Consider the following 26,541-nt stretch of genomic DNA (forward strand, 5'->3'; position numbering starts at 1 on the left):
GCGTTAACTGTTCAGTATGATACGCGTTTCCTTCCCAGGAGAAGTACACACTCCTGAGTGTACTGAGCCACATCGGTGCCCGGGCTACATCAGGTGACACAAACACACACAAACACACACATACACTTTGGGAGTTTTGTGTATGTCGCTTGCAGTTACATTGTCCTGGGTAGATGGGTTATTGAATGATTGAGTTATTGATGATTGTATGATTGATGGTTGATTATTGATGATTGAATATTGATGATGATATGATTGGGCATGTCAGAAATGTATCTTTGAACCCGCCCCCAGGACATTACATCAGTGAGGGGGCCTATCCGGAAGAGGGCAACAACCTGGCTGACCAATGGCTGCGCTACAATGACCTGAAGGTGTCACGGACCACCGGCAGGGCCGTCTGTCGCCGGCGGCAACGCACGGCCTACCTGCTGTTCTACCAGCGACAGGTAGGAGGAAGAATTAAATCACATTCAAAAGGCACAAAGACAGATAATCTGGACTCCAGCAGGCCAGGTTTCAAATCAACATCGTGTAGGCTGGCCATTATATTCACTCAGTTAATTAAAGTCCCTTTCTGAAAGCGTCATTGACCAGCACATCTGAGTTTCTCTTTGGTAGAATGTCTCAGTAACGAAACAGGACCCAAGGCGTGACTCGGCCCCTTCAGCCTCTGGTGTCCGGCCCAAGCTCTGAGCCGTCTCCCCCTCGGGAGTTCTGCTGTAACGTGGAAGACTGCTGGGTCCCAGATTAGCTCCAGTGTAGATAATGATGGGGTGAATGAGTCTGCAGTATCCTACAATACGTGGTGTTTCCTTTGTGTGTCCAGGTGTAGAACAGTCTGGGGTCTGGGTGGGGGGTGGGGGAAGGGCCCTCTGGTCTTGGGTGGGTGGGATGTTGAGGAGCAGACCAACATCCCATCCCAGAGTCCCAGAGCCCCCTGAGACCACCCCGAGACCACGCTGAGCCCCCCCAGGAGCGATGGAGGCCCAGACTCAGTGGTCTCCTCCACCCAGGCAGCCCCAGCCCTCAGCTCCTGCTGCAGCAGATTCCCCTCGCCGAGGTGGGTCTCACTCAGCCTCACTGAACTTATGTCTGTTTGAATACGTTAGTCCGTATCGCTCCTCCTGACTCTAGCCTACTTTAAATAGTTTGCTTCATTGCAACGGGGAAAACTGGGGCAGAAGTTGGCCGGAGGAAAGAACCATTGGTGTGGTCAGCAGCTCAGGTGAGACTTTAAATAACTGATCATTCACACACACAAGGCCCCGCTGCTGCTAGACCTACCATGCATGTTCACCTGGACACTCACCTATTGATTCATGTATTCATCATGTTTATTTATACTGTTCTTTTTATGCACATTTCATGTACAGTATTATGACTTTGATATTCTATGACCTTTATCATTTACTTCTATTGTCATTAGTATGATTATTTTCTGTTCTTAGCACAGCAATGTGATTGAAGATTATTTTGAACTTGTATCTGCGTCTGTCTGTGTTTGTGTGTGTGTGTGTGTGTGTGTTTTTTTTTTTGACCCTACCAGTACAATCACCAGACCGACGGCCACCCCCCTTCGAGGTGGCCCAGGTACGCGCCCCACCGAGGCAGGGGAGCTCCAGGAGGGTAGAGCTGCTGCCCTGAGGTAGGTGCAGGCGTGTGTGTGTCTGTGTGTGTAGGACGCCCATGAGTTCCTGACCGCTGTGCTGGACCAGTTGAGTGGTCTGTCCCTCCTGCTAAAGCCAGCCGCTCTGGGCATGGTGGGAAGGACCTACTCCTGCCCTGTGGAGGCTCACCTGCTCTTCAACATGAGGAGAACCAGGACCTGCAAGGGGTAACTCAGCTCCACCTCGACCCCCCTGGCAGACGCACACACTGCCCTTTCTTGACAACGACTATACTTCTACTTCTAAGTTTAAAATAGAAATAGAAAAATTCAGAGAAGATGATGTGAACACAGAGGAACTACAAACTACTTGAACGACATTAAGCCGTCAATGGTTTTCCTTAGAAAGATATTGACCGCTGTGGGATGCTGCAGTCACTCTGGGCGGCTGATCCAGAGGAGAGTAGACATTGAACACTTCCTCCCTGTAGGTCTTGTCCTCCCTGTAGGTCTTGGTCCTCCCTGTAGATCTTGGTCCTCCCTGTAGGTCTTGGTCCTCCCTGTAGGTCTTGTCCTCCCTGTTGGTCTTGGTCCTCCCTGTAGGTCTTGGTCCTCCCTGTAGGTCTTGGTCCTCCCTGTTGGTCTTGTCCTCCCTGTAGGTCTTGGTCCTCCCTGTAGGTCTTGTCCTCCCTGTAGGTCTTGTCCTCCCTGTAGGTCTTGGTCCTCCCTGTAGGTCTTGGTCCTCCCTGTAGGTCTTGGTCCTCCCTGTAGGTCTTGGTCCTCCCTGTAGGTCTTGTCCTCCCTGTAGGTCTTGGTCCTCCCTGTAGGTCTTGGTCCTCCCTGTTGGTCTTGTCCTCCCTGTAGGTCTTGGTCCTCCCTGTAGGTCTTGTCCTCCCTGTAGGTCTTGTCCTCCCTGTAGGTCTTGGTCCTCCCTGTAGGTCTTGGTCCTCCCTGTAGGTCTTGTCCTCCCTGTAGGTCCTCCCTGTAGGTCTTGTCCTCCCTGTAGGTCTTGGTCCTCCCTGTAGGTCTTGGTCCTCCCTGTAGGTCTTGGTCCTCCCTGTAGGTCTTGTCCTCCCTGGAGGTCTTGGTCCTCCCTGGAGGTCTTGTCCTCCCTGTAGGTCTTGGTCCTCCCCTTAGTGGTGAACGATATGAAGGCCTTGATGTAGGGAGGATGTCGGCCCCAGCAGCAGTGTATCCTGCTCTTGGCCAGCAGTCTTCATCAGTGTCTCCCGTATGTTCTCCTGTGTTAGATGTGAGGGCCAGTCCTCGTCCATGGAGGTCTTCACCAACCTGTCCCTGGACCTGGAGCCTGGAGGCTCGGTGAGCCAGGCCCTGGACAGATACCTCACGGTCAGTGAGCCCACCCTAGGTCATGGACCCACCATGCTGTCGCTCCTCACCCCCATCACTGAACTGATCCGTCATTTTTAATATGATAGTCCGTAGCGGTCCTCCTGACTCTAGGCTATATCAAATTCATATATATGAGGATGTATTCGCTATGTCATGCATAACTGAAATCTCTTTTCCTCACGATTAATGTTATGTACCGCATTACCGGCAACAGCGAAAACAGGAGCAGAAGCTGGCCCGAGGAAAGTACCACTGGTTTGGTCAACAGCTCAGGTGATACATTAAAAAACGCATTATTTGCACAAACAAGGCCCATCCCCATTCCCCACTATGGATATACCTTCCCATGCATGTTTGTGTCAGTGTGTGTCTGTGACAAAACACCCCTGTGTTTTGTCTCTACCAGTACAATCACTAGATCGACGACCACCCCCTCCGAGGTTGGCCCAGTCGGCCCAGCCACGCGCCCCACCGAGGCAGGGCAGCTCCAGGAGGACAGAGCTGCTGCCCGGGGGTGGGTGGAGAGGGCCTCTGGTGACCTCTGGTCTCAACGTAGATCTCCACAGTGTGACCATTCTCTAAAATGAAACTTGGGCCAATTGCTGGCTCCTGGTGGCTAGTGCTGTAGTGAGGTGAAGCCTTGCTACCTGTTGCTGTGTGTGTGTGTTCTCAGGCTCCCCAACCTCGCACAGAGCTGCTATTTAAACTCCACCCTGCAGAGTCTCCTGACCGTGAGGGTCTTCAGTCAGGAGATGGAGCAGACGCAGTGGGCTAATTGACAGCTTACTCCTAAACAAAACTTTCTTTCTCCCAGGGAAAAGAAAGATCACAATTGAGTCTGAATTGGAAGGACTTTTACTGCTTGAAACTAATTACATATAATGTATGTGTACGGTATTCTATCCAATCAGACCTGTACAAGGTTCAAAGTAAAATGTTTATTTGACATTACTTGTATCACAAGACGGTTGATCCAACAACATTAATGTTAGTTATACAAGCATGCTGTGTGTCTAGGTTAACTACACCTAAACTTTTTGCAGTATATTCTACATATCTCAAACGGAGCATTCCCAGGTGTTGAATACGGCGTTCAACAAGTCTTTATTTTTTCCACATTTCTCAGACAGCAAAAATGTTTTAAACCCACGCAAGTAAAATGACCACAGCCGAAGCCGGTATTGTGAAACTCAAAATAACCGGCAACAAACTCGTTGCGTCTATTTACGTAAACTAAAGAGTATTTTACGTAATTAGCAATGAGTCTTCTAAGACCCCACTTGACTCTGAGTCCTTCCGACAACGCTTGGCTGAGAGTCGTGAAGTCCCTTGACTCTGAATAAGTACATGTTGCGTGTGCTGCATAGCGGGCTCAGAGGACGTAAACCATGGAATTGGGAGAAAACTCTGCTGGACAAACTAGTGATCACAATATGGGAATAACCCTATTTCTTTCATATCAGCGCATATCGGCAAACATATACACCAATAGGGATAGATCTGTGATTCTATAAATAGGCCAACAGATATATCGGTTGGGCTCTATTATTTATTTATTTGTCATCCCCGATGAGGAATGAGGAAATCCTTAACATTATCCAACTCTCCTATCACTTCCCTTTCTCGAAGGATTTGTAATTGCTCATCATTTATTGATATCATTTCTTCTGTGCTCACTTCTACGCAGGTCTTAGTGGATCACTGCTGTTCCGTATATTGACCTCTTTGGAATTAATACAGGTTAGTTAATCCTTTTTTGTAGGCCTATTACATTTCTGAAACCCCTTTTCAAAAGCAGGTTGAATTATTGAATGTGGTCATTGTTTGGGCAATTCCAAAACATATGCAGCCATCCTGTAGTTGTCGCAATGGCAGAACAAATTAACTTTGTCCAGTAAAACTATTCAAAACCAAAACTTAAACAAATTTGAAGAGGGGGCATACCTCCGAACCACTTTTAGAAGTGGTTATTGATTAAATACTTTGTGAGGTGTGAAAGCATTTTCAAATGCTATATGACATAAGTTTATCAATGTATATGTGTGATAGCGATGTGTGATAACAGTCAATTTTAACAATGTTAAATAAATGTAACGGTATATTAAACAATATTGTATTGACTGTGCTATACTCTTGATTTTGGCTGATATATTAAGGCCATTTGCAAATCATTTCACAGAAGATCTCTTTTCACAGAGCTTTACAATGATGGGCTTTGAAATTGATGACAGCTTAAAGACATATAATCCAGACAAAGAAAGTCACCGGACTGGTAAAAAAAGAGCTTACTTCAATTTAATATTATGACGAATAAATGCATAACTACTGTGATATCTTCTGTATGTCGATTTGACCCATAAGTTGAAGACTAAACGTTCCTATCTTTATTTTGTAGTCCTGTGGTTAAAAGAGAGACCCTTCAGAGCGGCTGCAGTCTGTCTTGGCGTGTTATGTGTTGTACTTCTGACTGGGATCATCATCGTAGCCGGCCAACGTGAGTAGAAAGTTATCTTTACTACGAGGCTATGATGTCGCCTTTATGAAGCAAAGAAAAAGACTGGATGATATGGTTTGCATATATGACTAATGTCCTGTGTGGCAGATAACCATGTGGCAGTGGAACAACCTACCCCTAGCTGTAACCTGATTGGAGAGCAAGTCCAGCTAGGGACCAGATGCAACCTGACTGATTTGAGACGTGAACAGACAAGAAATAAACATGTGACTAAGGAGAGAGACCAGCTAAGGATTACTTGCACCAACCTGATCCAAGAGCAAGGCCAGCTTCAAACAAGTTACAAAAACCTGACTGAGGAGAGAGACAAGTTAAAGACAAGTAACATGCAACTGATTCAAGAAAGAGACCAGTTACAGACAAGCACCAACAACCTAACTCAAGAAAGAGACCATCTACTGACAATTAACAAATGCCTTACTAAGGAAGGGTTCCAGTTAAAGACCAGTAACAAAAACCTGACTCAAGAGAGAGACCTCCTCGGAACCAGTAACAAATACCTGAATAAGGAAATGAACCAGTTACAGACCATTAACAATAACCTGACTCAAGAGAGAGACCTCCTACAAACCTCTAACAATAACCTGTCTGAGGAAATGTACCAGTTGCAGACCATTAACAATAACCTGACTCAAGAGAGAGACCTCCTACAAACCAGTAACAAAAACCTGACAGAGGCAATGTACCAGTTGCAGACCATTAACAACAACGTGACCCTGGAGAGAGACCAGCTGAAAGAGCTCCAAAGGTTGAGTGGGGGTAAGGAAGGAAGTTATATTAAGAACAACTAATTGGTAACTCATTTAAAAGTATGCTGTCCATATTTTGTTTACTACTTTTTATTCTTACTATACAGTTAGTATTTCCTTAAAAGTTAACAACATTTAACAGAAAGCAAATCAAAAAAAAAGAAAGCAAATCTAACTCATGTTTTGTTTAATAATAGTATGAATGTGGTCTGCTAGCCAAAAGACAACACAACACCCAAAATACAGGATTTAACTTTAACTTAACCTGGAATTTAGAATTTAAACAATATTATAAAACGGAACACAAAAAATGACAAAGATAGCTAATATAAGTAACTGCTTGAGATTCCAATTACTGTAATGCTACTCATGGATGTAATTAGAGGTTATTTGTTTATTATTAGGAGGTTGTTTAGCGGGATGGCAGCCTCATGGTGGCAGTTGCTACTTTCTCTCTGCTGCAAAGAAATCTTGGATGGCCAGCCGGCAGGACTGCCAGGACAGAGGTGCTGATCTGGTCGTCATCGACAGCGAGGAGGAACAGGTCAGGAAGGAAGGAGAGAGGAAGGAAGTTACTATGTGTAAAGTTTTGCACTAAATAAATTCTGAAAATATGATTTTATGCAAGTGCTGTAGAATTAAGTAGAATCTAGCATTATGACTCCTTACAGGGGGGTACAGTCAGCATAGCTTCTGATACGTCATAGGAAATGGGGAAGGGGATTCAGTTGGTTGCAATCTACAACCTCACGGCCAGATACTTACTAAATCCTACTCCTAAATCCTAAAGACTGCATATATATATATATATATAATCCAAATATTGTGTGACATGAAATTGAGTACAAATATATTATACATTTAGAATAGAATAGAAAGCTTTATTGTCATTGTACAAAGTACATCGAAATGCAATGAGCAGCTCCTTAAAAGTGCACGCATGTTATCGAACGTATAATATATAATATACAAAAGCAATATATAATAAAATAAATAAAAGTTTAAATACACAGTAAAGACCACAAACAGACAACAAACATCAGTGCAGATCTGAGTTCAGTATTAAAAAGAGGATCTGAATCCATTTTGCAGGCCGATCAGCTGTGGACCCTGGGTGTTAAGCTTTGACTGTTGTCTTTATAAAGAACCTCCTTCTTTCTTCCAGAATTTCATCAACAATTTCTGTTGTGCCGTCTGGATTGGTCTGAATGATAGGGGATCCGAATCAAATTGGAAGTGGGTAGATGGATCACCCAGGAAACTGAGGTAACTGAGGTTTTTCCTGCATTAAGTACAATGAGCAATATATGTATATATATATATATTCAACAGAGGTTTGTGTGCCCACTATAGGTAAGAAGTAAATTAACCTCTTGGCCCTTATAGTTTTGGAGTTATACAATTTTGGGGGCAAAATCTCGGCCAGATGCCTAGTGATGAAGGATATAATTAAGAATCTTTGCTTTTCTCCAAACAGTTTATGGAATCCTGGTGAACCCAACAATGCGGGAAATGAAGACTGCGCAGAGTTGATGCCAGAGTCAAAAACCTGGAACGATATCCCTTGTACCTGGACAAGACACTGGGCTTGCAAGTCTGTCAAAAGAAATTCACAACCAGAGATCAAAACTTCTATGCAATGAAGATTGCATTGGAGACAAATTCCATAGCTATATGTTATAATATGCAGAATGTATGTATCATTGAGTATAATTCATTTCCTATTCTTTACTTAGGTCATTTGAAAAAATATCCCCAATGCATGAGAGTAGTGGTAAAAATGATTGACGAAGGATGCAAAGATAGAACATACAAGTTATATAATAAATGTCATCAAAAACAATGTCAGTTAATCATTTTAAAACGTAGAAAAATGGTGTTATAGACAGTATCTCCCACTGGTGTTATAGACAGAGTATATCTAACTGGTATTATAGACAGAGTATCTCCAAATGTTGTTATAAGTGGTTTTTACACTGCCAAATAGGCCCGTTTTATACCCGCCTATTGCCCGGGCATGGTTACGCGGGCCTACACATAATGGGGATTTCGTTTTCATGTCAATGCAATTAGACAGAATCGCGGTACCAGAGACCGAAGCGTGACCCAAGGGATATACAACATTCAAATAAATAAATTAAAGTCTTCAAATTAAATTCTCAACACCAGGGATTATGGAAGAAAGTAACGGTTACATTTTATGGCAAACTATGCTTATTATTAGGCCTATCTATCATATTGATACATTAATAGTAGAAAGCATCTAAAACACCTCTGGATTCGTAGCAAAGGCTTGACACGGCGCCAGAGAGTCTGGGGTCAGCGCGTGCTGACCTCAACCTAGTGTTTAGATCAGCTGATGTTGACCACATGCTTAAAGGACTGGATGACTGACCGGCCGCGGGCGGACCTATCGTATGGGAAACAGCTTCGTTTGTGAGCATAAAAAGAGGCCGGGGTCTTTTGACCGGCAGTGCTTTGCAAACTACTCGGCTTTGTTGTTGCTTGATCAGCGACCACTTCAGATCAACTGTGGCTCTCATCCTGATCAATAGGCCCTGTGCCTGATCACATGGGCGCAGGGCCTGACTGGGACTTTCGATATGGATGGGAAGTTAAATCTCACACACAAGGGCACACACACGCACACAGGCACACACGTACACACTTTATGTATCCGATGGTGCGATTACTTAATGATTGCCTTATGATGAGGATACTACTACAGGTCAAGTCACATTTTGCTTATGTAGACATTTCATACACATAGGCAACACAATGCGCTTTAAATCACAAAAGTACACAAGTTATAAGAAAGACAATTTATTTTATGGTAGTACAGAATGGGTACTTTCAGTATAACATTTAATTATTGACTCCTCACCTTTTTGTCACATATTTAAAGGAATTGGATTTTAGAAGTTTGTGTGTATTCACTGACATTTCAAGAAGCTCTGAATTTGAAATGAAACCAAACATTTAAAGGGCTTGATTTTGTAAAATCACAAGCTTATCTGATCTTTATCTTCCATTTATCTGAGCTGATAAGAACTATTTTAACTAGAGAGACGGTGAAATCCGTAAGCTGCTGACCATCATGCGAGAGAAAGGGATGCAGTCACAATTAAGGAAGACGGGGAAAGATGATGCAATCTACGAGAAAGCAGCAGAGGGACCTTCCTTACGAGGTTTTCGTCGGGACAAAAAACATCTGGTCAGAAAAATAAAGAATATGTTGGTGTTTTTGCACCCCAATTGGTGTTTTAGACAGATGATCTCCAATTAGTGTTAAAGACAGTATCACAGGCGTGGCTCACTGGCTATAACCGTCACAACCACGGACACACCACGGTCACGGCCACCTCACGGCCACGGTCACAGCCACGTCCTATTCACAGCTCCATCCCAGACCCAGCCACGGCCACCTCACGGCCACGGTCACAGCCAACCTACTGCCACGGTCACAGCCACGTCACCTTCTCAGCCACGGTCACAGCCACATCATGGCCACACCACGGTCACAGCCACGGCCACAGACAGTGCCCGGGAACGTGACCCAAGGGATATACAACATTAAAATAAATAAATTAGTTTTCTATTTAAATTCTCAACCCCAGGGATTATGGTAGATGGTTCCAGTTAGCCAAAACCACTTCAGATCAACTGTGGCTCTCGTCCTGATCAATTGGCCCTGTGCCTGATCCAATGGGCACAGGGCCTGACTGGGACTTTAAATTAAGATGGGAAGTGAAACCTCACACACAAGGGCACTCACACGCACAAGCAAACACTGGCAAACACACCCACACACCCATCTCCCACGCTATAGTTAGAGAGAGATTGCTGACTTACACACTATATTATATATATAAGTAATTAGAAAGACTGTTTTTTTTATGGTAGTACAGAATGAGTACTTTCAGTATAAAATTTAATTATTAACGTTTGTGTATTCACTGACTTTTCTAGTTATTTTTTTAAATAAAGGGAAGATCTGACTTTGAAATGAAAGCCAAACATTTATAGGGGCTTTATTTTGTAAAACCACACAGCTTATCTGATCTTTATCTTCCATTTATCTGAGCTGATAAGAACTATTTTGAAGGGGAGTTTAGAGGTGGTATCTAAACTAATCTTGACTGGTTTTAGAAATGAGAGAATAGGAGGAATGTGGTTGAATTGTAGTTATATTTAGGACTAGTAGCATCGTCTCGGCCTTGGATAACTTCAAGAGAGCTGTTGAAGATGACAGAAAGATACAATGTCAATATGGTGCTGACTGCAGGAAAGGATTATGTTTCAGTTACCGTAGTCCCAGAAACATTTTCTCATATATATATTTACTCATATATCTCTATGATGGTAGTTTACCTCTCTGAATGATCAACCCCAGTGGCGGACTCAGACTGTTTGAAGGGCAGGGGCGAAAAAAAAAAAAAAAAAAGGACAAAAAAAAAAAAAAAAAGTTCTGGACAACATGGGGCCCCACCAGCGGACACAGTGGCTTTTCTAACTTGATGGTGTTTTGTTCCCCCAACGGAGCCTTAAAGGCAGCGCTGCCTGGAAGGTCCTATCCCCTAACCTTAGCAAGCGCTGCCTTGAAGGTCCCATCGGGGGCACTTGTTACATCTCCATGTAGCACTTAAAATAATAGTTTGGTTCATAATTTAAACGGGGGGTCTGGGGGTCCTCCCCCACAATTTTTTTTGCTTCAAAGAAACTGTTTCCCCTTATTCTAGCGACTTTATAAACAACAAAATGAGTTGTTCACATCATTGTGCACTTTCACATTTTAGCCAAAGAAAGGAGGATGCCTTACTGCTTTCATCTTTACTAACATTTGAGTAAAAATTAGACTGGAGAAAATTCAATGTGCCGCTACCATACAGTCTTTGACCGCTGACAGCCAGCTACGGAAACATTTAAGGAAGTTTTCCTTCATGTTGAGCTGATAGCTGACCATTATCGTCTCTCTTGCACGAAATGACATACACTTGAATGATCTTGAACGCTCAAAAAATGTATATACATTTTAAACGGATGATGCAAACTGAAAATATTAAGTTTTTCTAACTTGGCATCTAATTGCGCTTTTCCACTATGGGTTCTGGCATACTCTTTATCCGCTTTTTGCTTCGTTATCCAGTGGAGATTTAAGTATCACTCGATGTAGCTGTTTGTCATGGCGACGCCACATGAAAGCAACGCCCGCGTTCCCCGTTCGTCAGCTACCAAAGAGAGGAATGTCTGCACCTCAATAGCTAATCACAACATGTTTTTTTCGGTTTGCCATATTCTTGCTCCAGAGGGCACATCATCATCATCATCAGGGGCAACCTAGGGCACTCATTAATTTTCGTTCACGTGTAAAGGGCAGCCAATAAGGCACTTTCAGAAGGGAGCAGAAGGGCACTATCAGGGCACTACAAGGGCAATGGAAGGGCACTGGAAGGGCACTAGAAGGACCAGACGTGCAGAAGGGCATTATCGGGGTACTAGAAGGGCACTAGAAGGACCAGACGGGCAGAAGGGCACTATCAGGGTACTAGAAGAGCACCAGATGGGCAGAAGGGCACTTGAACGACCAGACGGGCAGAAGGGGACTTTCAGGGCACTAGAAGGACCAGACGGGCAGAAGGGCATATCATGGTACTAAAGGGGGCACTCACTAAGGCACGTCATTGAATTTTCTTGTTCTGAAGGAGCACCCTAGAGGGCACCTAATCATGTTTTGCACGTGAAAAGGGCAGCCAATAAGGCATTTCCTCTCGTTTTCGACACTCTTGAAGGGCACTTTAGCGCGCTTTTTCAACCATTGAGCCACAAGGGGGGGGCGGTCGCCCATATACGGACATATAACAGATAGGATAATTAAAGGTATGATTGTAGTTTACCACGATAGATGCAAAAAGAGGACTCTTTGTCACAGGCTACAGTTGTCACAAATCGACCCTGGTGTAATTAAACTATATGTTGCTTTTCCCAAAACGGAAATACCTACTGGCCTCTTACACAATACAGGCCATGACAGGCAACCTTACACAATACAGAACAGCACAGGACACCTTCCACAATACAGAACAGCACAGGACACCTTACACAATACAGAACAGCACAGGTCACCTTACACAATACAGAACAGCACAGGACACCTTCCACAATACAGAACAGCACAGGACACCTTACACAATACAGAACAGTACAGAACACCTTACACAATACAATACAGAACAGCACAGGACACCTTACACAATACAGAACAGTACAGGACACCTTACACAATACAGAACAGCACAGGACACCTTACACAATACAGAACAGCACAGGACACCTTACACAATACAGAACAGCACAGGACACCTTACACAATACAGAACAGCACAGGACACCTTACACAATACAGAACAGCACAGGACACCTTACACAATACAGAACAGCACAGGACACCTTACACAATACAGAACAGCACAGGACACCTTACACAATACAGAACAGCACAGGACACCTTAGAACAGTACAGGACACCTTACACAATACAGAACAGCACAGGACACCTCACACAATACAGGCCATGACAGGCAACCTTACACAAAATAGGCCAGTACAGGTCACCTTACACAATAAAGGCCCTCAAACCCCGGTCGATCTCCAGAATGTGTATACAAGCAAACGTTTTTGAAAAGCGTTCTGGAAATCAATAAAGCAATTTCTATGTTCAAATTTGGATAGAAATTGGCATTTTATCCAAATACCAATATGGTGTTAAGAAACAACATAGCACTGTTACTGCTGCCTTTAAAGATAAAAATGACATAATTAAGGCGACTGCAAAATAAATATGCAGCACTTTTTATTGATTGGTCGAAAGCGGTCAAAACGGTTTATCACTGTATCTTGGTCCATATGGTCCACCACATTGGAAAAAGCAGCCTCTTGGTTAGCCCACTATTTGTCTGCTAGAATGCAATGTGTTCAGATGGCGAGCACCACCTCCTCTATTTTGACGATATCAAAGGGGGTGCCACAAGGTTGTGTTAGCACTTATATTGTTTTCCGTTTATGTCAAAGACCTTTGCGAAAATTATCAAATGCTATGTCCCCTTTTAATGCTGACTATACTATTATTTATTGTTGCTCGTCGTCTGTTGTACAGGCCCTTTGACCTTTTACAGTCTGCATTGGATGTCACAAGTACTTTCGGGCTTTCTCGTTAATTGCCAATTATCTTTTAAGTCAGAACAGCACAGGTCAGGTGACCTTGGGTGTCTTGAAAGGCGCCTCTAAATTAAATGTATTATTATTATTAAGTCCCACATTACAAATCTCTGAGGTCAGCTACGTATAGCTACGTTAGCTGGAGATCTTTGGAATACACTCGTACTTCGGCTGCTGCATAGTACAACTGGGCTTAGTAATAAGTCGGCAAAATGCTAACGTAAAATGCTATTGCCAGACCAAGCTTAATCGTAGATGCACGTTGGCCTGGGGAGGCTCCTGTAATTTTCTTCAGCACAAGAGGTGTGATCAATGGGCCTAGTTCAAATGACTCTGTACGCAATTGGCTGCTTGCCGTCACTTCCCTGTTGTCGTTGTATTGAACCAGCCAATAGCGCGCCAGGGGGAAAAGCCAGCTTGGTGATTGGCTCCCGCAAAAGCGTATCGGAAGCAAAAAGAAAAGTATTGCTCCTCAGTCCTCTCCTACTTCAGATCATCCGTGGCTCCGATCCTGATCAATATGCAGGCCAGTGCCGGATATCACCAGCTTCCAGGACCTGACTGCAGAGTTTTGATTTTGGTTGGAAGTGAATCTCACACACACACACACACACACACACACACACACACACACACACACACACACACACACACACACACACACACACACACACACACACACACACACACACACACACACACACACACACACACACACACACACACACACACCGGGTCGCGAGAGACTGCTGACTTAAACACTTTAGATTTCCGATGGTGCAATAGCTATTGTTCAAAATGGAATGATTGCCTAATAATGAGCAAACTGCCACAAGTCAAGTTGCATTATATTTAGCAAGAACATTAAATAGACAAAGGCAACTCAACATGCTTTAAATTACAAATTTATTACAACCAAATAAATTAGAACAAATTATAAGTATTAATTAAAAAACGGTAGTAAAATTTTAGTTGATGAGCTTCATCCGGAATCGTCTAATATAATTGCTGAATTGTAATTGGAGGGTGATCTTCTATGGGTCCGGTACACTTGTGAAGGAGCTAAAGAAATGGGGTCGTGTTTATATGAAAGAGGGCCTACTGGCAGTGTTGGGGTAGTTACTCAAAAAAGTAAGTAGTGACTAGTTACTTCTGTAAACTGTGAGGAGATCACTTTACTATTGACTGCATTTGATACATGGACAAAGATTATAGCCCTTCAATCACTTCGCCTGTCCACATAGTTTTTATTGTATGAATGTATACAAAATGGCATGTAAAACCATATGAACGAACAATAACTGTAACAAAGAAATATGCTTCACTGTAAAATCCACAAAGAACCAGATAAAGGAGGCTAGGATGTGGTCGATCAGTATTAACACACAAGTTTTAAAACTGTGATGCAAACAAGCATATAAGCTGTAATTTCTGCACATAGCCACAAGGGACCAGGGACAAGCATATTAGCTGTATTAACCGCACCATCAAAGGCTTAGGCATAGACAATTTAAGTGGAAGTGGTAGTCGACCAGCAAGCCTGTCGGCTACGCTACGTGTGTTCCCGGTCCTGGTGTATGAAAAGTGTGATCAACGTGAAGTTGAACAATCGCTGAGAACTCTGAAGGAGATTGAATTAAAATAATAATTATTGCCATTATTAAACAGAATTGTATACATATATTATTTTTAATTGAGTTAAGAGGTTTAGTTCGTTTTGAGGTCGGCCTAATATGGTTTGAACCTGGTGTCAGTGTTTGCTACGAAGATGGTGATATTTAGGGGGAAGGGGAGGGACAGAGAGACAGAGAGGCCAATATTTGAGCTTATTCTACATCAAACAATACTAGCGACTAACACAGAAAGACACAGATAGAGAGTGTGTTCTCCTGTAAGTGAGTGGTGGCCCTATGCCATAAAATACCACATATCACAGGAGTCAGGCTTTGATACATTTGTAGTTCCCCGTCCGCCATACTTGGAGTTCTTTTACTCCACCCCATGTTTTAGTTCCCCGAACGCCATGTTTGGAGATCTTAGTAGTGTAGTTAAAGTCCGCCCCCCCCCCCTGCTGGCCAAGAAGAGGAACTGCCACCAGTTCTACCTCAGCGGCTCTCCCTGCTGGCCGAGAAGAGGAACTGCCACCAGTTCTTCCTAAACGACTCCCCCAGCTGGACAAGAAGAGAACTACTATAAGTCCCAACTAAGCCACCCCCTGCAGGTCAAGAAGCAAACTACTATTTCTTTCCCCCACACCCAGCCCCCAGAGCACGTGCGCTTCCAGAAGTCATGGTCGAGTTACGGAAGCTAGGCACTTAGCAGCCAACGCCCAAGCAAACAAGCCGCTGTCCACTGGATAACAGAGAATCTGGGCTGGAAGAGAGGAGAAGTATAGAAGAGAACTAGAAGTTGATCGAGTATGGGCTGTGGGGGTGAAGGTTGACACCAACCCAACCACGGACACTTGTAACTACACTCTACTCGAGAGCAAGGGAAAGTCGAAAAAAAATGAAGTCAGGAACTACACCATGGGGAGAGAGGATCCAGATCACCCTATACCCCAGCCACCCCACGGATGACCCACCTCTCACGACCAGCACATTCGCCCCAACACCATGTGTGACCTGCGACCACCCGACCATACCCGCCATACCATAATTCATGTCATCCACAGTGGGAAAGTAAAAAAAAAATGGAAGAGGAACGAACCATTTCTGTGTGTGTGTGTGTGTGTGAGCCTTACTTCTTGTGTGTGTCAGGGCCACCGAGATAAAGAAGGTTACTCCCCTACTCAGAGTAGTGGAATATACGAGGGGGTACTGAATAAGGAAATTGTCTTTACTATAATTGATTACAATTACATTTGTGTCAACCAATTACTAACTTGTGATAAATGTTCAGATATTCCCATTATGGCTAATTAGTTTTTCTTTAGGTTCAGTTTTTGCTTTGTTTTTTGAATGTCAATGTACCCTTATTACCCAAATGTTTGACCATGATTGTTATAAGTTCGGATGACTCTTTATTCTACCCAGTTTAGAAAATTCCAACCACAAACATGGTGCCAGAAGTGGGATCGCGGCTCTCCTCGAGGACCTCCGAGCCACACGTCGACTCACTGATCATACCTGCGGGTTACGGGGAGGTGACGGTGGGGCTCGTGGGGGTCTCCAGGAGAGTGGGCGATCACGGATTCACACGCTGAGAATTCAAGTCAGTCATGATTAGAGAATGGAAATAAGGTATCGAGTTGATGTTGACCAGAGAAAAACTAGATAAATATAAAAATTATAATGTTTTTGGAAATAGTAAGAACCGGTCAGGGACTCGTGTAGCTTTAAATATGTTAAGATGAAACTGGGTTTTACTTTAATAGAATAAGTCATATGCACGTTTGATGTGGTATGCACAGGTAGCGGATAAGGACAACATTGAGGGACATGTTATGTGCCTCGATGTATGTGCCTGGGACCCCCGCACCGAAACTTGGCCCGGTCGGTGAGGGGAAAAACGATCTGTCTAGTTACTGGACCAGATGAAATGAGACGGAGAGGTAATAAAGTCTGTCGGCACGAGGACCTTGGATTTATTAAGTAAAGTGGCAACGGTTATACAGTCATAAAGCGTGAGAAATCGAATATGTCTAAGTCCCTAATCAGCGCTGATGGTTCGTCCGGAGCTTCGCCTCCGTGGAAGGTCTGCTTCAGAAGAAGATCAAGAGTCCCTGTGTGATAGTCTTATGCTGTATCCTCCTCTCGATGAGGTGTGTGCGTTTGAGGTGTGTGTGGTTCTGTGTGTTTTCGCTGGACCTTGGCTCCCAGGCCCTGGTCTATGCCTCCTAACGGGGGAGAGCTCCTCGTGTCTCCGGTGTGATAAATTAAAACGGGGGAGTGCCCCCCGAAGTGTCTCGTGTGTGATAATTTAATGTGGCTCTGAGGCCCTGGTATGGGCAGGTGTATCTCTTGGTTCCTCCTAACGGGGGAGAGCTCTCAAAATGTCTCCTGTGTGATAAATTAATGTGGCTCTCCCTTTCTTGAGGATGACTGGTGCATTGTCTGAGTGTCTACCATTTGCCTGGGAAATGGGGCCTTCGGCTCTGGCCTTGACCTGACTATATTATCATGTTTGTGTTATGTGTTCGTTGAGTTTAGTGCAAGAGTCGACTATATATTAATGTGCCTGCCATGTGATGTGCTCATCAGGTTATTTTTCCCAACATCGGACCCCGAGGGCAGGAAGGGGGGGCCTGCCCTCGGGGTCCGACCGGGCCCAGTTTCGTGCGGGGGTCCCAGTTAGGCCCTAGAATTCCTGCCCTCGGGGTCCGACGGGGCCAAGTTTCAGTGCGGGGGTCCCAGTTAGGCCCTAGAATAAGGTATTCAAATTTCAGGGCGGTAGGACCTTCCTATCTCAAAAACTGTTTTTCTACCACATTCTGAACCACAAGGTCTTGCAGGCAACACTTCTGAGGGGCTTTGTCCAAATAACAGTGCATTTGGGAAAAAAAATAATTCTCTGAGGGCTAGAACTCCAAATCTTGGATATGTCGTTCTCGGGACCCCGGGAAATGTGTGTAAACATTTTAGCTATCTCGAAAAGGCTGGAAAAGGGGCGTGACCTCCAACAGTAGAGTTAATGCACATAAGACAAAGGTTAGTTTCTAGTCCCCATTTTTTGTGGGATGGAGGTATACATTTGTGGCTTAAGGTGTGCTGTCACAGCTGGCCTGCGGCCACGTTTTTGAAGTCTGGGGTCAAAAGGTCAAAAGTCGGCACCACGCTGCTTATGGGATAACCAAAAGTTAATGTGTATTTCTCTCATAACTTTTTGTCATTATTAAAGAGAGGCCTGATTCTCAGATATGCATGTTTGATGGCTAGGGTGTAGGTCTGGGAAGAACTTCAGGCCAAAATCTTGAAAGCAAGCCGCTGGGTGAGGTGCAACGAGATGGAGCACTTGCTGAGTCATTTCCTGTAGGGCTGGAGCCACAGGTTGATGCGTATACATCCTTTGAGGCCCCCTTTGATATATAAGAGACCCCAAGGTATAGCTTACTCAGTCACCTATTGCATCACTTCCTTGATAATTGTAGTATAATTGAATGCCTTCTTCATATATATGATACTACTACCACTGGGACATGGCAACAATTCTCCAAATCCGTATCGGGAGTGGGGGGGGGGGGGGGGGGGGGGTGCTTGTGGACAGTAGGAAGCAAACTCAGGAGGAGGAATGACCTCTCACACACTCAGTTGTTTTTAAAAGTGCTATAGAAATAAAGTTGACTTGACTTTACATATTTAATTAATTGTTTCAAATAACCCTGCCTCGTTAAATCTGTGAGCTTGGTGTTTTGCTTTAAAAAATAGGTGATAGACGAAGTCTAAACTGCAGAGAATAAAAACATCCAACGTGCCTTTTAAGGAAACCGTTGAATATCTGTCTATTTTTTAACCAGCGGGCCCTAGTTTACGACAAAAACAACACAATTGACGGTAGCTCCGTTGCCGCATGGTCGATAGCGACCACCATAGCAACCATGACAGTCAAGTGACGTGACGCAGCCCCATTGTGTGTGTGTGTGTGTGTGTGTGTCACGCTATTTTATGTTGAAATGCGACGTAATCCAGGGTTCACGAAAACGTACACTGTCAATGTATGCTTTTGTCGACTGGGTTGGCTCTCGGATATGCGTGTTTTTAACAAGATATCATTAAAGGTTACATAAAGTAACGGTTTAATAACGCAAACGCAGGAAACACGTGAGCTGCTATATAGTTTAGCGAAAGCAGCGTCTGACGTCGTTGAAACATGCGAGCGAGCCGATAAAATCTTCCTAATAACTATAAAACTAAAGATCAGACACAATCACTGACTGAAGATTATGCGAGTAAAAAGTATATTTCTCGCTAGAAACGTTATTAGAAACACGTTTAACGGTGAATCGGTCCTAAAATATTGCATTTCCCATTCAGATAATAAAGATTAATAATGATCATACACATTCACTGACTGAAGATTATTCAAGGAAAAAGTACATTTATCGCTAGAAATGTCATTAGAAACACGTTTAATGGTGAATCTGTCCTAAAATATTGCATTTCCCATTCAGTTAATGCTGGGATTTGCGTATCATATGCACGCGAAATGGACGCATCCGCCCTCCACAGTAGTTAATGCTGGGTTTTGCGTATCATATGCAGGCGAAATGGTCATTTGGCGTATGTACTGCACGCATTTTGAAAGTGTCAAACCGTGCGATCTGTACGCATATTGGTGAGACTGGGTTGTGTACGGATAATAAATTGTTGTGTTGGTAGATCTATAGGCCCCGTCCACACGAAGCCGATTTCATGGCGAAACCGCAAAGGTCTTGTACGGTTCGGCCTTCCGTCCACACGAAGCCGGCGAATCCGCTGACCGAAACCGCAAACTTCTGAAACCACCCTCGGAGGTGGTTTCAAATCTATCCGGTTTCGTTTTGGTTTCGTGTGGACGCCTGAAACCGACTGAAACCGCAAACCATGACATCATCGCCCCACCCCTCGACCTCCTAGCCAATGGCTCTTAAGCCCGCGGAGTCTCAGAAATCACAACAAAAAAGATGATGGCGGACTACAAGCTTGTAATCGTTCTGCAGCATATCATGTCCCTTGTTGGGTTGCTAAGCCATTATTTATTGAGAATCTAGTTCGCCATCGTAGAAGAGCTGTTTGTTTGTGTTGTTAGTGGTTCGGGGGGCAGCCTTTATGCGCATGCTCGCCTCTTCTTCTTCTGGATTTGTGTACCAGAAGCAGCGCCCCTTATGGGCCTGGAATGTTTACTACAGCGTTTCTACAGATCTATCCGGTTTCGCTTGGCTTCGTCTTTACGGAGATACTTCGAAACCGGATAGATCGAAACCGTAACGGTTTCGCCCGTTTCGGCTTCGTGTGGACGGGGCCATAGTCTCCTGTGTGTACAAGGAAATATGAAAACAGGCAAGAGAGGAGATTTAACGCTGGTTATGTTGGCTGCCATTGTCATCTCCTTTATTTTACACCACATCAGATATTCTTAGCATTGTTATCTCAATCAATGAATAATCTACACAATTTCTTCTGTATGACTCTGATTAAATAAACCCAATAACCAATAACCAAAATAAACCTTCAAATCAAATTCATTTATCTAATTACATTAATATAAATATTAAGCATAAATGTGACTCTTAACAGATATACTGTAGTAAAAGATAACACTTTCAGTGGTGTTTAATGCCAAGTCTGTAGACCTACCCATTTTAATTACAGTAAATTACCCAAACAAATTAGCTATTCATTATCTCAACTAAAACAATAATAGGTCTACTTTGAGAGTGAATAACCGTATCAAAACAGGCACCATCAAAATAGCCTACATTTAAACAACACTTTATCCGTCCTACACCATTATACATTGCTGTTCCAAGTGATATAAATGTGCTGGTTGTATAAAACACTAGTAAATCCTAAACTAAGTCATAAAATCACACGGAAGCGCTTTACCCAAACAAATTAGCAATTCATTATCTCAACTAAAACAATAATAGGTCTACTTTGAGAGTGAATAACCGTATCAAAACAGGCACCATCAAAATGGCCTACATTTAAACAACAGTTTATCTGTCCTACATTATACATTGGTGTTCCAAGTGATATAAATGTGCTGGTTGTATAAAACACTAGTTAATCGTAAACTACGTCATAAAATCACACTGAAGCGCTTTGTGGCCACATACCAAGTTCAGGCGTTCCCACGGCGACGTAGGGTAGCAGGCGTCTTAGTGGCGACGAACTTATCCACACGTCGAGAGTAGACACATTACATTTTATGGCGAGTGGATAGTGCCAGGATTCCCTGGAGAAGGATAACAACGTGTGAAATGAACGTGTGGAGAAGCTACGCCGCCGCTGTGTGGAGAGGATATGCACGCCGCCGCCGTTGGGACTTGGGTTCGATTCCCAGTCTATATATAGGCCTATATATATTTTTTTTTCATTATTTTCTGGTATTAATATATCCAATGACTTGTTGATGAATAAGTTGATGACATTTTATAAAAAACGTTAAGTTTCTATGTGTCAAAAAGACCAAAACTGTTTTAAAACATCTCAAAAATGTTTTGATGATTGTATGGGCATGATGTCACTTCATAGGGCAAAGGGGTATTCCACAAAGCCGGTTTTATCACATAACCGGGCAAATTAACCCAGGGTTTGCGGTAACCCTAGGGTTTCCGTTCCAAAATGAACACGGTATGTTAGTTACTATAGCAACATATGCTCTGAATCAAACCTGGTCGGACCAGGTTTTGTGCAGGTTAAGTTTGGAACATAACCCGGTTTTGGGGATTTAAAGCTGCGTTCACCGCAGATTCCATGTGTTCACAATGGCATGCCCTTTTGATGAGAGCCCTGTTGATACCGGAGCGCCAATTATTCGTGCAATCCACCGGGAGAGATTTATAAGACCACGGCTATATCCGGATGACTTTTTGCTGGAGAAATACAGATTCTCACGCAAATCTTTAATATATTTAAATAGCCTCTCTAGTTCAGGCGTTCTCACGGCGACGTAGGGTAGCAGGCGTCTAGTGGCAACGAACTTATCCACACGTCGAGAGTAGACGTACATTTTGTCTGAATTTCCTTATGTACGTCACCGTGACACCGCCGCCGGTGGACGGATCTTCCATGCCGTCGCCGTGACGTCGCTGCTGGTCTCTCGTCTGCAGTCCCAATCAATCCCATTCAATATTTCACACGTTCCCACGGCGACGTAGGGTAGGCTGCTCCTTCGCCTCTTCCAGGGAATCCTTAGGTTTGGCACTATCCACTCGCCATAACATTTTGTCTGAATTTCCTTCTGTACGTCGCCGTGACACCGCCGCCGGTGGGCGGATCTTCCATGCCGTCGCCGTGACGTCGCTGCTGGTCTCTCGTCTGCAGTCCCAATCAATCCCATTCAAAATTTCACACGTTCCCACGGCGACGTAGGGTAGGCTGCTCCTTCGCCTCTTCCAGGGAATCCTAAGGTTTGGCACTATCCACTCGCCATATATGGTGAGGGGGGGTGCGCGAGTGACGCCGTTGCGTCTCCACGAAATCAATCATCTTTATTCGAACATGTATTTTGTCAGTAGTGGCTTGTGTCCACGCAAGAATAATAACTGAGGTCTGATGTAGTTTAATGTATTATAGGTACGTTTGTTTTGACCAGTTTGATGCATATTTAGTTGATTGTGTCGCGTACTTTGAAGAAAGCAGTCCAATCCTTGGTCGCTTTAACTCGCTTAATTTGTTAAAGTAGGCCTATTTCGGTATTGTAACTATGAAGCAAAAGGGAGGGAATTGTATCTAACGCGTGTGAGAGAAATACCGTGAGCTACTTCGAGCCCCGGGCTTACACCCGAGTCTCTCCGCGGGTCTGCCTATCAGCTCTGCCCTCCAATCTCATCGTGGCCATGTGAAATGGGCGTGGCCGGTGTGACATAATGGCTCTGCCCTCCTCACCTGTCTAAAGGTGCTGCCATCTGTGGCTGGAGTAGTTATTGCAGCTTATGTGTTCGAACCTGCTTCCTAGTGGCTATGTGAGGGTAATGCAGCTTGTGTGTTCGATCCTGCTTCCTAGTGGCTATGTGGGGGCAGCTTATGTGCTTAAAATACGTAAAAACTGATATGTAAACACCCCCGCGATATTCCATGGATTGGTATGTCCCAATCTCGGGTGATCTGACGAACAGATATAAGGGAGGCGTGTCGGGGGGGAAAATAGAAGGCGGAAGCTATGCCATGTGCTGTCTGTATATTCTCAGTTGTGAAAAAATGGATTAAAATGATTTCAAAGTAATTTTTGCTTCACTGCTGCCTTTTTGTGCTGAACCTAAGTGGGGCTCGGCCCCACCTACTCTCACAAGAAAAAAAATAAATAATGAAAATGAAAAAAAAAAATATAAAAAATATAATATATATTTCTTTTATATATATATATATAAAATGTCTCCCCAGAAAGTACTGTAAAATAATAAGTTTGGCGCTTTTATTTCATTTTTAGTCGACCCTGGCTTGCTTCTTCAGACTGAGTTTGTCTAGAGGGGCAAGAGGGGCTAAAGCCCCACCAGCCCAATGTAATGTGTATTGGACTTAAAACATTGAAATGCGCATAGCGTTTCTCTGTCGAAATAGACAGATATTATTTTACTTCTGGTGGGGCTAGCCATGGACATATATGGTTCGTTCCACTACAGCGTCATTTCGTTCTTCACAGTTCATTGGCTGTAGGGTGACCTCACACCTCATCTAAGGAGAAGGATTAACTTGCTAATGCCTATCACTTCCCTTTCTAGAAGGATTTGTAATTGCTCATCATTTATTGCTATCGTTTCTTCTGTGCTCACTTCTATGCAGGTCTTAGTGGATCACTGCTGTTCAGTATATTGAACTCTTTGGAATTAATACAGGTAAGTTAATCCTTTTTTGTATTACATTTCTGAAACCCCTTTTCAAAAGCAGGTTGAATTATTGAATGTGGTTAATCATTGCAAATCATTTCACAGAAGATCTCTTTTTCCAGAGCTTTACAATGATGGGCTTTGAATTGGATGACAGCCTAAAGACATATAATCCAGGCAAAGAAAGTCACCGGACTGGTAAAAAAAGAGCTTGCATCCATTTAATATTATGACTAATAAATCCATAACTACTGTGATATCTTCTGTATGTCGATTTGACCCATAAGTTGAAGACTAAACGTTCCTATCTTTATTTTGTAGTCCTGTGGTTAAAAGAGAGACCCTTCAGAGCGGCTGCAGTCTGTCTTGGCGTGTTATGTGTTGTACTTCTGACTGGGATCATAATCGTAGCCGGCCACCGTGAGTAGAAAGTTATCTTTACTACGAGGCTATGATGTCGCCTTTATGAAGCAAAGAAAAAGACTGGATCATATGGTTTGCATATATGACTAATGTCCTGTGTGGCAGATAACCATGCGGCAGTGGAACAACCTACCCCTAGCTGTAACCTGATTGGAGAGCAAGACCAGCTAAGGATTACTTGCACCAACCTGACTCAAGAGAGAGACCTCCTACAAACCTCTAACAATAACCTGTCTGAGGAAATGTACCAGTTGCAGACCATTAACAATAACCTGACTCAAGAGAGAGACCTCCTACAAACCAGTAACAAAAACCTGACTGAGGCAATGTACCAGTTGCAGACCATTAACAACAACGTGACCCTGGAGAGAGACCAGCTGAAAGAGCTCCAAAGGTTGAGTGAGGGTAAGGAAGGAAGTTATATTAAAGGCACCCAGTGCAACTTTATGTAAACATTCAATGAAAAATAAACATTCAATTTCTAGTCTTTTTTACACGTAGTAAGTTTCAATAACTCCATACCATTACATATCGACATTCAAGGAGCAAAGATGAGACGTCGTTGTGTGGTGAGAACTGATAGAAAATCGTAAACAACAACAATCGCCGGTGGGGAGAAGCCATTTTTCCATTGACTGGAAGCCTGCTTTATTTATTGTAGGTTACAAAAAATAAAGAAAATGGCGGCATTGTTGTTGTTATCGATTTTCTATCAGTTCTCACCACACAACGACGTCTCATCTTTGCTGCTTGAATGTCGGTATGTAATGGTATGGAGTTATTGAAACTTACTAAGTGTAAAAAAGACTAGAAATTGAATGTTTATTTTTAAGCCTCGAAAGTTGCACTGGGTGCCTTTAAGAACAACTATTTGGTAACTAATTTAAAAGTATGCTGTCCATATTTTGTCTGCTACTTTTTATTCTCACTATACAGTTAGTATTTCCTTAAAAGTTAAAAACATTTAACAGAAAGCAAATCTAAAAAAGATAAAAATAAAATCGAACTCATGTTTTTTTTTAATAATAATATGAATGTGGTCTGCTAGCCAAAAGACAACACAACACCCAAAATACAGGATTTAACTTTAACTTAACCTGGAATTTAGAATTTAAACAATATCAATAAAACGGAACACAAAAAATGACAAAGATAGCTAATATAAGTAACTGCTTGAGATTCCAATTACTGTAATGCTACTCATGGATGTAATTAGAGGTTATTTGTTTATTATTAGGAGGTTGTTTAGCGGGATGGCAGCCTCATGGTGGCAGTTGCTACTTTCTCTCTGCTGAAAATAAATCTTGGATGGCCAGCCGGCAGGACTGCCAGGACAGAGGTGCTGATCTGGTCGTCATCCACAGCGAGGAGGAACAGGTCAGGAGGGAAGGAAGGAGAGAGGAAGGAAGTTACTATGTGTAAAGTTTTGCACTAAATAAATTCTGAAAATATGATTTTATTTAGCATAAACTTAAACCTGCAAGTCCTGTAGAATTAAGTGGAATCTAGCATTATGACTCCTTACAGGGGGATACAGTCAGCATAGCTTCTGATACATCATAGGAAATGGGGAAGGGGATTCAGTTGGTTGCAATCTACAACCTCACGGCCAGATACTTACTAAATCCTACTCCTAAATCCTAAAGACCGCATATATATCTATAATCCAAATATTGTGTGACATGAATTTGTGACAATTTATGACAATAAACAGAGGACAAATATATTATACATTTAACAAGAGGAACTGAACCCATTTTGTAGGCCGATCAGCTGTGGACCCTGGGTGTTAAGCTTTGACTGTTGTCTTTATAAAGAACCTCCTTCTTTCTTCCAGAATTTCATCAACAATTTCTGTTGTGCCGTCTGGATTGGTCTGAATGATAGGGGATCCGAATCAAATTGGAAGTGGGTAGATGGATCACCCATGAACCTGAGGTAACTGAGGTTTTTCCTGCATTAAGTACAATGAGCAATATACAGTATGTATATATATATATGAATATATATATATATGAATATATATATATATATATATATATATATATATAGAGATGTATAGAGATATTCATCAGAGGTTTGCGTGCCCACTATAAGTAAGGAGTAAATTAACCTCTTGGCCCTTGTAGTTTTGGAGTTATACAAGTTTGGGGACAAAATCTCGGCCAGATGCCTAGTGATGAAGGATATAATTAAGAATCTTTGCTTT

General features: G+C 43.2%; 2 protein-coding genes and 2 long non-coding RNA genes across 8 annotated transcripts in view; all 4 read left to right on the forward strand.

Moving 5' to 3' along the window:
- The window catches only part of LOC132452399 (uncharacterized), a 75,022-nt gene that overhangs the window by 15,283 nt on the left and 33,198 nt on the right, over positions 1-26,541 (forward strand). The window lies entirely within an intron of this gene.
- Positions 25-1,825, forward strand: LOC132452815 (uncharacterized). The gene is made up of 5 exons (XR_009524518.1): positions 25-93; positions 295-449; positions 830-1,063; positions 1,152-1,228; positions 1,550-1,825. It is a non-coding gene; the product is annotated as an uncharacterized LOC132452815 (long non-coding RNA).
- LOC132452434 (C-type lectin domain family 4 member M-like) lies at positions 4,569-8,069 on the forward strand. 4 transcript variants are annotated; one of them, XM_060045062.1, is made up of 7 exons: positions 4,569-4,702; positions 5,159-5,234; positions 5,358-5,456; positions 5,565-6,236; positions 6,631-6,770; positions 7,392-7,492; positions 7,704-8,069. In XM_060045062.1, the coding sequence occupies exons 2-7, from the start codon at positions 5,168-5,170 to the stop codon at positions 7,867-7,869; spliced, it is 1,245 nt and encodes a 414-aa protein (XP_059901045.1). In that variant the 5' UTR covers positions 4,569-4,702; positions 5,159-5,167; the 3' UTR covers positions 7,870-8,069. The 4 variants fall into 4 exon arrangements, with proteins under 4 accessions (XP_059901045.1, XP_059901048.1, XP_059901047.1 ...); XM_060045065.1 differs by having other exon boundaries at positions 5,373-5,456; XM_060045064.1 differs by having other exon boundaries at positions 4,589-4,702; positions 5,142-5,234.
- Positions 23,760-26,274, forward strand: LOC132452435 (C-type lectin domain family 4 member F-like). Its single transcript, XM_060045067.1, has 6 exons — positions 23,760-23,918; positions 24,032-24,107; positions 24,231-24,329; positions 24,438-24,737; positions 25,570-25,709; positions 26,170-26,274. Exons 2-6 carry the CDS (start codon positions 24,041-24,043, stop codon positions 26,272-26,274), a joined length of 711 nt encoding a protein of 236 aa, XP_059901050.1. The 5' UTR covers positions 23,760-23,918; positions 24,032-24,040.

This window comes from Gadus macrocephalus, chromosome 23 (assembly GCF_031168955.1).
Source record: "Gadus macrocephalus chromosome 23, ASM3116895v1".
NCBI classification, from domain to species: Eukaryota; Metazoa; Chordata; class Actinopteri; order Gadiformes; family Gadidae; genus Gadus; species Gadus macrocephalus.